The sequence below is a fragment of the Colius striatus genome, chromosome 4, assembly GCF_028858725.1.
Source record: "Colius striatus isolate bColStr4 chromosome 4, bColStr4.1.hap1, whole genome shotgun sequence".
In the NCBI taxonomy this organism is placed as follows: Eukaryota; Metazoa; Chordata; class Aves; order Coliiformes; family Coliidae; genus Colius; species Colius striatus.
This window is the reverse complement of record NC_084762.1, coordinates 52,468,305-52,482,019: the sequence shown is the minus strand read 5'-3', so window position 1 is coordinate 52,482,019 and position 13,715 is coordinate 52,468,305. Positions and strand designations below refer to the sequence as shown.

General features: G+C 35.5%; 1 protein-coding gene and 1 non-coding gene across 2 annotated transcripts in view; both read left to right on the top strand.

Annotated features, from left to right (window-relative positions):
* Positions 1 to 13,715, top strand: part of CCDC178 (coiled-coil domain containing 178) — a 168,946-nt gene that overhangs the window by 23,465 nt on the left and 131,766 nt on the right. The window contains 4 exon segments of the mRNA XM_061994597.1: positions 1,942 to 2,037; positions 2,158 to 2,294; positions 8,019 to 8,202; positions 11,980 to 12,042. Coding sequence (XP_061850581.1) covers positions 1,942 to 2,037; positions 2,158 to 2,294; positions 8,019 to 8,202; positions 11,980 to 12,042 — 480 coding nt within the window.
* TRNAG-CCC (transfer RNA glycine (anticodon CCC)) lies at positions 6,047 to 6,117 on the top strand. Its single transcript has one exon. It is a non-coding gene; the product is annotated as a tRNA-Gly (tRNA).

The following is a 13,715-nucleotide window of genomic DNA, read 5'->3' as shown; positions in this document are numbered from 1 at the left end:
TTTTTTTCCAGCTGGGTTTGCTTGACCTGATATATTTCAGGAGGTGCTACTTGAATATTGAGAGCAACATAAGGGAAAGGGAGAAGTGTGCAACAGAGATCAGTTGGAGCATGGAACTGCTCCATTTAGTGACCACTTTTGTTTTAATCAATTTATGCTAAGGATAAGCCAGATTTGGATTTAGGAGAAAGCTCATCTATTGTTGTCAATGTCTCTCAAAAACATGACTAAACCAACTAACTGAATAAATCTTTACAATAGTATATTTTCAGAAAGCTCAAAGTGATTCTTCTGGTCATCATAGAAATGTTACTGGGACAATGGAGTTATTTTGGAAAGTGGGGAAATATTGGGATTATATTTAATGACTTCAATGGGGCTTGAATTTGATCCAAATTTTAGCATGTCATGTACATTAACAAGTTTGAAGGCTTAATTAATGAGGTGAACTAATACTATTCTGCTTTTTTTTTCCTGGCTTTTTTTCTTTGTTTTAATTCATGCTGGTTTTTAAATGTTATACGTCACCTATTGAGAGTGTTACAGCTTTTGACACTACAAGGACAATTCTGAATTTTCTTTCATCCATATTATCCAGATTTGCATTACAAAAGATATCTATAATGTTCAATCATGTCTCTGTATCTACATGGGCTCTGCTCTTCTAAGATTAAAAGAAACCTCATACTTAGCTATTCTTCTTTTATTCTTTTGCCTTCCTTAATTACCTGCACAATGTGACAGTATTTCAGGTCATTTCTGTAAAAATGTTTGCTCTAAAAACATCATAAGAAGGAAAAAGAATTCTGAATCATTTTTTTTCCCATGTACCGGCAATTTAAGAACTGGTACATTCTGCCTATACTTAATACATTGTGGGTTTTTTCCCTGTAGATATAACCAATATCTTTGTTTTTCTCACACTTCCTCTGAATTGTATTTCATATAATATTTTTCATATTAAAAATCTGCTTTTTTAATCTTCTTTTCCTAGATTACGAAAGGTACTTTGCAGTTTTTTTGTCACAGATAATGTTTTATAATCCTTAACAATTCAGTTTAGGACCTTCACTCCTCAGCTAATTAAAAAAGTAGAGCAACACAAGGACAGTTGGCAGAATCTAGAACAGTACAGCACATCTTTGACATTCTGGACAAGATAGCGAGAGAGCACCTGTATTATTTCCCTCTTTAGCTGCTGGGACATAGTCCCAAAGTCCTTTATGCAAATCTGTTCTTCAACAAGTTTTTGAGGTAGCAGTAGGTAATCACATGCAGTTTGGAATACCTGTGTCTTAATTATGTCCTGATCTGCCAACATTCATTCTCTACCATTATCAACCTTAGCAACCCTGATTCTGCTTGGACAAATTTGTTGTCTAGTCATATTCCAGTTTGAGCCATATCTCTGTGGAGATTGTATAGATAAATTCTGCCAGGGTAGCCTCTGCAAAGTAAAGAGAGTTGGCAGGTTCATTAGGCTCAATGTAAGCAGTCATGCCTTTATCTATCTAAAGCCACTTTAGATATTTTAATCCTATAGCAGATGATTACTTCCCTAACATTCACATTTTTCCTTAAGCTCCAGTGGCTGATCCATCATTGAATCTCTATGTGAATCTGTATTAATTTCATGGGTACATTGAGATATTAAGGGAAATCTTGAGGCTGTGAGGAACTTCAGGTATTCTGCTTAATTATAGCACATCTATCATACATGAATTAGCAGGCTGTGAATGTGTGCTTACTCATACTGTGAAGTCTAAAGATTCTGATAGGATACATCGCAATGGCAATATGCATGTAAATAACATAGTATTAAATATCTCTGGTTGCTGTTTAATACCCTTGCTTCTAAATTTATCATAAAATGTATTATTTAATTATTATAAAGAAATATGAGAGATACTTGTATCATTTGTTTTGCAAAATATTTTCTAGATAGAAGATTTGAATAATAAAATAGCTGCCCAAAGAGATGAGAGTGTAAAAATATCAGATGCTTCTTCTGAAGTGATTAAAGCTGTGGAACAATTAGTAAGTTTTTTATTGTTTTTATAAATGGAGTAAAAATACTTGCATACTTGCATTTTCTGTATTGGCTTGAAATAGTTTCAGCTTACACTAAAAGTGTCTTAATGTTTTAATTGTCATTAGAAATCCACCAGGGAAAGTGACCTACAGCATACAGAGCAGAAGCTTCTCAATACTACTGAAGCATTGGCTGTTTTGAAATGTGAAAATGAAGAACTAAAGGGAGAAAACAAAGCATTTTTGCAAAACTTCAGAAATAGGTAATGCCTGCTATATAAATGTAGGAAGCAAGCATTCATTTTTCACTGAAAGCATGACTGTAAAATTGAGCCTTGCTTTTATTTTAAGTCTATCTGTAATATAACGTTTCAATAATGAAAGATAACATCAGGCTGAAATTTATGATGTCACTTTATTTGCACGTCACTTGAAAGGAAAATAAGTAAAATTCTGCAAAAGACAAAAAGCAGGCTTTGATAATTAAAACAAAATCACAGAATTATAGAATCACAGAATGGTGGGCATTGAAAGGGAACTCTAGAGATCATTTAGTCCAACCTCCTGCTAAAGCAAGTAAACCTAGATCAGGTCACACAGGAGTGCATCCAGGCTGTTTTGGAAGCTTTCAGAGAAAGAGAGTCCACAACCTCCCTGAGCAGCCCATTCCAGTGCTCCATCTCCCTTACAGAAAAGTCATTTCACCTTATGTTTAAGTAGAACTTTTTGTGTTCAAAAGATTCTGAAATTCTCCAAATATTAATGGAAACCTCAGTCCCGAAAACATTTTGGTAAAACGTTTTATGAATTTTATTTGTATTTTTTTCATATATGATTGCTATAAACATAGAATCTGAAATACTATTTTTCTCTCTTTTCTTTGAATTCTTCTCAGTCATTATACACACATAATGTAGCTCCTCAGTTTATTGATTCTGACATCTATACTTTAAACAATATTACACATAATATTTTCAGCATATTTATGATATAACATCAAATCAAATAAATGTTTAGTTTCTCTTTTGTTTGGACACTAGATGTATGCTGTTTTTCTGTGTCTGACGGGTTGTTGTCTTTATCCCCCCAGTAGCATTGGGTTTTGTTGCCTAGTTTCAGCAAAGTGGAAGGATCTTGAAAATAATTAGATTCTTGTAAGTTTTGTAGAAATTGGTGACTGAATTGACTACAGACATCCTGTCAGCATGAAAGCATTCCTTACTAGACCTCAAAAAACCCCTCAAAAATATGTGGGAAAAGGGAGAAAAAGAGAGGAGGAGGTATGTGTATACTCCTTAATAATGGTCCAAGTTGGAGCTCAGATCTTGCATACTGAAGTAAATCAGTGATGGAACACATGTGGGTATGAAACCAGGCTTCATTAGTTCTGATGTTGATAGAACTACTTATTGGGATTATTAGAACATTTTAGAATTAGTGCTGAAGCTCTAGAAATTTATTATTTTCAATTTCAGTGACATCTTTCTTTTAAATGGATTAAACCTTTAATTTCATCATACATGGAAGACAATGGATCTTGCCCATAGTGGAAGACATAAAGAGGAAACTCAGATTTGTAACGACATGAACAGGCAGAGGGGAGTGCTCAGAAAGCAGATTTGAGAAGCATTATTACTTCAGACTGTCTTGTACACTAAAACTTTAGAGGCACCCTAGAAAAACTGGACAACTTCACAAGAGAAATCCTTTGAGCATTATCTGTTTCATATATATTTAGTATTGTTATCAGTGTGTCCTGATTACCATCGTTCCACATATTCAGGAGTTCAAGAAATACATGTGAAAGTTCAGGTTCAAGACCCAAAGAGTAGTTATAACAAGTTCAGAGATAAGATAGTTTTTCTTACACAGGGGTGTGAGAGGGAAAGCACAACACCCAGAAAGGCAAAAGTAGTCACTTAGCACCTCACACAGGCACGTCAATGCCCAGCCAGTCTCTGAGCAATGGCCACCTTGAAAGTAAAAAAATCCCCACCTCCTTCTTCACCTACCTGAGTTTTATTGCTGAACTTGAGATTGAGCTGAGAAGGATCTAAAAGACAAAGTTTATTCAAACAAGTATTTGAGTGGTAAGAAAAGTTCACATTACTGGAATACTTTGCGACTGATTGTCCACATGAACATTCACCCAACATCTGTGGTGCTTTCATAGTGTTAAGGATCTGAATGAAAGAAGCTGAGGAAGAACAGTACATTCGACCTGATCTATAATGGCTGAGTATATCTTAGATAAAAAAATTAGGTCCGCAGGCTATGCACAGTTGCTAAATGTATGAAAGCTTATCGATAAACAAGAATCAAACATTTACCACACTTCTCAAATGGAGACAGAGTTTCTTAGTAAGCTGCAGAAGCTGTGATAAAATTTTCAACACCTTTACAGAGTGGAGTATATGTACACTGAAGAACCATAGTTCTTTCAGCTGGAGTCTAATTGCTTTTCTGTTTGGAGTGTTTTTGTTCCTCTTGCATCCATGCTTAAAGTCATGAGTAGATTTGTACGCATGAAACAATTTTAGGCTGCATGAAAGATATAGTAAGTTAGAGTGGAACAGTCATTGTTTGGTTCCTTTCAGTGCTTTCCAGCTTCAGCACAGATCTGCTACCTCTGCACTGCTCAGATGAACTGCCCTTTTGGCCTTATTTTTTTTAGTATTTAATTCTTTTTACAGTCATAGACATTTTGGAGGGAATTGCTGAAGCTATTTAGTTACTAACTGCCCATTTTAAGAAACAATCAGATGGATTTTTTTTTTAGGGTTTCCAATGTTAGCTGTTTCAAAACTTCTCTAGGAAAGTGAATACTTAATTGCTCAGTGAACTTTGCTAGTCTTTTAAAATATGTGTTACTTTCTTTAGATAATTTGTTTCTGGTAGATAATTCTTTTTCCTACATAGTATACTGTTAAGTATCGTTCATGTCAGGATGTTACGGAGCATATGGAAGCATTAAAAGTGCTTAATTAGAAGTATTGCATATGTTCTCAAGTATGTGATTTCTAAGTCTTATACGTGTGGAATTTGCAAAATTCAGACATCTATCTCTGATGCAGTGATTAATGAGACCTGTTTCAGAACGAGGTCATAAGATCATTTGTAGAAAAACAGAGAATTGTTTTGAAATGATGTGACTGTGATGTGAATAGTTCAAATCAATATTATCAGAGACTATAGGATTCAGAAACTGTAGTAACTAAGCAGATATCATTACCAATAGTGTATGGACATAATTTGTTCAGAGACAGATTTACAACTGAAGTTTCATCTAGTAGTCAGAATATCCTTGAGCCTCTCTTTGCTGGATTGAGCATTTTAATTACTTCTGATCCAAACTGAGTATTTGGTCTTTGATCTCAAAGCACCACATGCTGTACCTTCACAAATTACTTATTTGCCACCGATTCTTCATAGCATTAGTTTCTAGACCCCCCTTCATGAGTCCAGCTGTAACTGGTAATCCACTTATGGTTATAAATCATAAATTATAGATATGTAATAGCCCTGCTTACTACTTACATTGTACAGTTGGTCTTTATCTAAGATTGCCAAACTCACATATGCAGGAAAGTGTAATCAATGGATGTAACAGAGACAGACTTGTGTAAGTCTAAAGAATAGAACTCTTACTACTGTCCAATGGGATGGCTCAAGTACCAGAGTACATCTGTGTTCCTATTGGCTGCCTTCAGCCCAAAAAGCTTCCATTACTCTTTCTTGTTTATCACCTGTGGTCATTATAATCTAGGGAAGATTCAGGCCATTCACATGTGTACTGTATTTTTCCTAACATGCTTGGAGCAGATCTTGATCATTTCCAACGTTTTGATTCCCAGGGAACAAGATATTTTAGATGTATACAAGTCTCTTTGCCTCAGCAACTGAAAAAAGGGTTTGGAGTGCTTTGTATTTAAAGACTGCCTAAATCAATGACCAACTATGCACTACTTTTTACCCTCGGGCTGGCCAGGCTAATTTATGCAGAAGTTGCAGAGAAGCACCAGTGGTGTAGTGGTATCATGCAAGATTCCCATTCTTGCGACCCGGGTTCGATTCCCGGCTGGTGCAGGCAGCTGTAAGGTGGCAGCTTTTAAGAGATTGCGTGGATCTGCCACAAGAAAGGGTTACACCACTGACTGTTTCAGGTAGTGAAACTAGTCCTTTCAACTATCATGTACAGTTCGGATTTTTTGGTAGGGCTGTTACACCTCTTGCAGTATGTTTTAAAAAATGCTTGTATGTGAGTTTTTGTAAATCAGTCAGTCATGGTTCTGTATACAAGGTGTTACAATTCTGAAGCCTCTAGGTCATATTTTGCATTTTTGAAAGAAATTGCAGTTTCAATTCTCTTACAGAATCACAGTCACTTAAGTTGGAAAAGATGGCCACTGCCACATCACACCACTAAATCACGTCCCTAAACACCACCTCTACAAGTCTTTTGCGTACCTCCAGGGATAGAGAAAGGATAATTGTAATACATGCCACATACATGGTATATGTTAGGTACAGTTCATGAAGATGCTTACACGCAATATTTTCTCTTGCTTTTTCCTTCTGTGTTACTTGAATTTTGAGAAGGGTGGGCCAGGGTCTTACAGGCTTCTCAAGGGCTATGTGGAAGATACTGCTGACTGTAAGATTTTAGATTGAGGTATATTTAGGAACCAACTGTTCATATGAACTGAAATTGGAATGTGCAATGTGTTTGTGTGTGAAATAATCTGTGAAGTTTAGCCCTTGTGCAGTAAGAAATCTTTGGAATTTGTAAGGTAAATTATATTTCCTTCTTTTAACTAAGCAGATGAAAACCTGTATTTGAGGAGCTGGTCTTTGAGAGAAGTATTCTAGCCACTAATTCAACTAAGGAAATGTATGATCAGTGATTTGCAGATTAAGTATTGAAAACAGTGTTATATGTTCTGTGCAGGTCCTTATGATACCGTTTATAATTCTAATTCAGCAGATACTGAATAATAGTAAACAGTTTATTTTTTCAGTGATCCCATTCTTCTAAAAAGAAGCATTCCATTGAAGAATATTAACTTCTATTGAACAGAGATTGTATTTTGTCAGTCAAAGTAATATTGATGTTTACTTGTAGGACTTTTATTAATTTTATTCAGTTTGAGTGTTGCTGTATAATCTGATGGTCTAATCAAGTGGTATTTTAAGTTCACTTCTGTTTAACAGTACACTTCTGAAAATTTGTTTGTATGCAAATTAACTAAAGTTGTTTTATGTGACCTAAGAATTCTGGAAATAGCAACATACTTTAGGAATTTGAATTCATCATCTGTATTACTAATCCGTACAACTGCACTAATATGGAGTACCTTAGACATGGCCATTTATGGTAAGATAGATGAATTGACACCGTGTGACCAATTTCAACATTTTCAGATAAAAGGGCTGGTTATGCCACTTTCTTATTAAAAAAAAATGGTAGTTTTTACATTATATTTGGAAAGAGGAGCCCAAGAAAGCTGGTTAATATTCAAGAATCACCTCTGTTAAGCTCAGGGAAGATGCTGAGCATTTGAAAAAAAATGCTGTGAGAGGTTCTAAATGCTGTGTCCTTGCAGATATTCAAAAGCCATTTGGAAACAGTCCTGGGCAACTATCTAGATGGCCTTGCTTGAGCAGGATAGGTTGACTTGATGACCTCCAGAAATCCTTTCCAACCTCTACCATTCTGTGATTCTATGATATAGGTTAGCAGGATAAAATGGATTAAAAAATGGATACATAAAATTGTTTGATATCAGTGAACTATCAAGACTCATGAATAAAGAGACTAAAATTTTGAGGAATAGCCTGGTGTTTCAGCATCAAGTAGCAGGATGATAAAACAGTGCTTTTGTTTTAACAATCTTTTAGCTTCACTTACTAAAGAATGGGTTTTTCTTTTATTTTATGTAGTGTATTTTATAAAAAGAGATATAAAATTGATTGTTTCATTTCAATAGTTCAGGAATAAAGAAGGCTTCTCAGTCTGAGGTCAGAACTATCTGCAAAAGCATATCTGAGATTGAACAGCAAATAGAGAGACTAAGTGAAGATATTGGTAATGCTGAACAATCCTACAGTGAAAAAAGGAGAAATTATGTGGACTTAAAAAAAATCAAAGCTGCAGAAGAAACTGCTTACAAGGTATATTTTTAAATTTAAATTCATTCTTTAGATTGGAAGAATATAAAATTATGATCTTTTTATCATAGAATTGTTGGGCAAGCAACTTAATAATAAAAATATAATAGTTTAAAACTTACAACTTTAACTGTTTACCTGAAAACACTTGAAAAATAACAAGTAACAGTAATCTCTGGAAGGGAGACTAGATTAGTTACTAAATCGTCAAGGATAATCGAAGGCTAAAAAGTAAACATATTAAATATTCTCAAACCTAAAAATGTTTTGTTATCTCATTCATTATGTAACTAAAAGAATTTCTAAGTCAACATAAATCACATCCTGGGATGCATCATGAAGATTGTGACCAGCGAGTCGAGGGAGGTTCTGCTCCCCCTCTCCTCTGCCCTGGTGAAACCTCATCTAGAGTCCTGTGTCCAGTTCTGGGCTCCTCAGCTTAAGAGAGACAGAGAACTTCTGGAGAGAGTCCACCACAGGGTCACCAAGAGGAAAGGCTGCAGGAACTGGGCTGTTTAGTCTAGAGAAGAGGAGACTGAGCGGGAATGTCATTAATAATTACAAATATATAAATGGTAGATGTCAGGAGGTTGGGACATCCCTTTTTTCTATTGTATCTAGTGACAGGACAAGCGGTAACGAGATGAAGCTGGAACACAAAAAATTCTACTTAAATATAAGAAAAAACTGTTTTACTGTTCAGGTAAGGGAGCCCTGGCACAAGCTGCCCATGGAGGGTGTGGAGTCTCCTTGGAGTTCCTAGGACCTGCCTGGACACACTCCTGTGTGAGCTGATCTAGGTGGACCTGCAACTGCAGGGGAGTTGGACTAGATGATCTCTAAAGATCCCTTCCAACCTCTAACACTCTATGGCTCTGTGATTCTGTGGTAGTTTTATTTGGTGCTAAATGTAACCATTGCAAATGAAATAGTACATTGGAATAAGGATTTAATTATCATTTAGATTTCAATAGTTATTTGGAATTGAAATGTTAGGTCATCCTTATATAGAAGACTTGCCGTGACTGTGAAGACTTACAAGAGGTGGTTTTTTTTCACTTTCTGTAATTCTCGGTGAATAATATTTGATGTATACATACAACTTTTGGGATCAGTGTTATTGCAGGGTGTAAGATTAGCATTCAGAAGTATGGAAAGAGAATAGTATGGGGGATGTTCAATGGTCTGTTTATACCAGAGAGATATAAACTGTGTTTTGCATATTCTTCTGGAGAGATCTGCCACATGTAAACTATGTATTGCCTTGAAGGAAAGACATTATGTAGACTTTCACTTTATTTTCTGTGGTAATTTTAGTGTTCTTTAACTTGTAATCAGTAAAATTAAGAGAGTTAATAGTATTTTCCTGGTTATCGTATGCATTGGTATGTTAAGCACTTCCACGTGCTTCCTGTCTTCCTTGTTGTTTACCTGCTTGCCAAAGGAAAAGTTATGTCCCGGTAACAGACTCTGCTTCTAAAAGAAAATTAGGAATTGTTGAATGTGATTTAAGATAAAATCAGTTAAAATCTTTATAGAGCCAAGGTAAAAGATAATAAAACATGAACTAGAGAACTTCAGAGAATGAATAGGACAGTCAGTTTTTGTTTGTTAAGGCCTTTCATAGCACCAAGGTATCTTGGATCAATTTTATATTCTTGGCAATCTGAATATGCATCATTTAGTTTTGTCCTATAAATTTATTTTTTGCATGTTATACTGTTTTATAGTAATATGTTTCAATTTGTGTGGATTTCTGTCATGTTTGTATATTTATTTGACATGAACCATTTTCTCTAAGTTCTCAGTGTTGTATGCTGAAGACTCCTAATCCATTAACTAGTTTATTTAATGGAAACTGTTCCGTTTCTGTCATCTGCTTTTTTGCAGTTCTGTTATTATGGGGAAAGAGCATGGGCTATTGAATATGTAGGTGCATCTTGAGCGCGTGCAGTGTTACAATGACTTCTGGTGTGTTCTCTATTCTTTTCAAAATAGTTTTTAAGATTATATTTATTCTTTTAAATGCAGTGGAGCATTATATTCTTCACAATATTTTTGCCATTTGATTACTAGATGTCTCCAAGTCCAGCATAATATAAAATGAAGACTTTATTCTAATGTTCAAACAAGCCTTAACCTTCATTAAATGTTGTCCTCTGTAAACAAGAAATCTATATGATTTTATGAAGTCATCCCACAACCCCCACATTTTCTGTATTGTTTCTGTATAAATTTGAAACAGAGGATCCAACATGGATACTTGCAGAGCCCCACTGTAACTGACACTATGAAAACTGGTAATTTATTTCTACTGGTAGGTCTTCTGACCTTAAATGCATTATATATTAACATGAGGACTTTTATCTTTAACTCACAGGAAATGTCAAAACTTGGCTTGCCTGTGCTTTGAGCCTCTAATATAATAACTATAAGAAATCTCCATCTGACTTGCGAGTATTCTACTTTTTTAGCTGTTCCTCATGAAGTTTTAATCAAATCCCTCTATTTAAAAAAAAAAAAAAAGAAAAAATTTGACTACTGTGTTCCTTTGGAGATTTTGTTATGTAAGCTCACTTCTCAAGTCACAGGGCATGCAGTCAGTCAGAAATGTATCTCAAATGTATACATTTATGGTTAGAGATAGAATTTCATTCTGTAGGTATTCTGGTTTACTTGCTGGCACAACTTCCCTTCTACATGAAGCCATTACTAGCAGTGTTGCCTTCAGTAATGATTGCTCTCCGGCAGCACTCAGATTGCTTCAGTGACCTTGTTAATGAATACCTGCATTCCTACCGTTTGGAGAACTACCATTCTGTCAACAGCCGTAACATTGCAATTTTTAGTTGTAGTTACCATAAACTAGCCAAAGTATTGTGTTTATATTGATTTGATGCATACATATACACAGAGGTAAAGTGACCAGTTGCAAGAACAAACTAAAAGTTAGTGTGAATGTAGTGCAGGAAGCTGAGATACCTCCCTACCTAAACAACAATTGAATGATGGTTAATTTTGAATATAAACATGTAAATGGAGGTGTAATTTATAGTTGACTGTCTGGTCCCTACTGATACTCTGTGAAAGCAATTACCCCCTGGTATGTCTGAAAAAATATCTGTTACCACCAGTTAAACTGTATCTTTGGGCTACTGAATAGAGTGAAAAATCATGCAATCACCAACTGCTATGATTAGTCATTCGAAATGTTGCTCCATTTCAGAGACCAGTCCAGATGCCACAGTTGTCTAGTAGACTCAGAGAATAGACTATATGCATATGGGTGCAAGGAGGTATGAGGGGGAGGGCAGGGCCATGGACATGAATTGCTGCTTGGAGTTATCCTTGGAGCAAATGCATAAACTTTCTTCCTGAAGAAAAGGCTTTTATTCATTGATGATGTGTTTTCTACATGAACACTAATCTCCACCGCCTATTTCCTTGAAATTCCTAATAATCTTTAATAATTTTTAAATTCTGAACATTTGATGTTCAATATCCATTTGAGTAAGGCAGCTCAGCTGCTTTGTATATTTAAAACCAAACTACATTAAATATAGAAAATATTGTTGCTTTTGTTATAGTATCACTTATATTTATTTACCTCTTATTCCTGCAACTCTGTTGTGATTTCCTTTTTTAATATAGTTTTAAGATACTCAGGAAAAATTTAAAAGCTATATTCATCTTTACTATGATGTTACTGTTATATTTCCTTGCTGTTGTCCATTAACTTGTTTTCTTATGCACTATATATGGCTTTTTTTTCACCCTAAGAAATCGGAGTGGAATTTTAAAAAAGAAATTCGAGATCAAAGGGGAGTTTGGAAAATGACTCAGGTAAACGTGACAAATCTAGATTATTCTTCTACCTTCTTTTTACTTCCTACCATGAATTAACTTTGAATACCTTGTGACCAAATCACATAGAAGGCTAATGGGTTTTGCTGAGTAATGATGCCTGCTGTTTAACAACTAAGAAAATTTAAATACTCATGAAAACATGAAACACTTTAGTTGTCTCCCAGTTATTAACAATAATTACCAATTTTCTTTAAAGGTAAAAACCCTTTAATAGTAATCAATTGTCCTGGTTTCATCTGGGGCAAAGTTAATTTTTTTTCCTAGCAACCGGTACAGTGCTGTGTTTTGGATTTAGTTGAGATTGTTGATGAGAATGTTGATAGTACACTGATGTTTTTAGTTGTTGCTAAGTAGTGTTTATACTAAGTCAAGGATATTTTTAGCTTCTCATGCCCTGCCAGCAAGAAGTCTGGAGGGGCACAAAAAGTTAGGAGGGGACACAGCCAGAATATCCCACCCAAACTGGCCAAAAGAATATTCCGTATCATAGGATATCATTCCTCCATCTGGGGGAGTTGGCTGGAATGGACCAATCTCTGCTTGGGACTGTCTGAGCATTGGTCATCGAGGGGTGAGCAATTGTATTGTGCATCACTTGTCTTTTGAGGGGTTTTATTTCCCTCTCTTGTCTTCTTTTTCTGTTCAATTACAATTATTATTATTACTATATTTTAATTTTAATTATTAAATTGCCTTATCTCAACCTGAGAATTTTACTTAATTTCAATTCTCTTCTCCATCTCACTCCATCTCTTGCTGGCTGTGGTTAAACCTCTACATCCATATATGGAGTGACATTATTTGAATTTGTGCATCTTTCATACTTCAGTTTCTACAAAAAGTGCAATCAGACCCTTACCATACCTTATACTGACACATACATATGCAAAATAGTGTGGCATTAATGCCCTTTATTTTTTCCTGATGTGAACTGCTAAATTCACAAAACACACTGGTGTGCCTTTTTCAATTGTCAAATGCATCTCTTTTCCTCTGGACTTTATTGACACTTTTTAACCATCCTCCAGGAAGTCCTATTTCTTCATCTTCTCTGACTGAAATCACAAGTTCGGCATCACCAAAAGAGGTATTCCATCTATATCCATCCTTGGGCAAATGGATTCTATCATCTGTCTTCTGTTGGATAATGATAATATTTAAACTGTTGTAATAGCTACCAGCTCTTAAAGCCTCAAGAAGGACACTGAGTATATATATAAGCTCCAGGACAATTTTCTGAAGAAGTCTTTTATCTATGCATTCACTGTTACCAGCTAAGACAGGAGGGCTTAAAGTCAGGCTGTCAAAACCCAGCTCTGGTTTCTGTCTGAGCAGCAGCTTTCCACAGGTCACTCCTTCAAAGTTTCAATCCAATAACATGGAGACCTTTATGCTGAACTGACTGTTGGTACTGACTTTACTGTTAGCGGTGCCTGCCTGCAAGAAAAAGGCAAGTAATAGATTTCCAGTTGCTATTGTTGGGCACATCCTGTGAGGAGATGGAATACAGTGATAATAGGCGTGCCAGCCTTGAGCCAGCACTGAACCAGGTCTCTTGCAAGAAGTAAAAGTGTTGCCTTATTCTTAGATAAAACTTGGTATCAGATAAACAGTAGAATTAAGGACTTTCTTCTTATCCAAAATCCCTC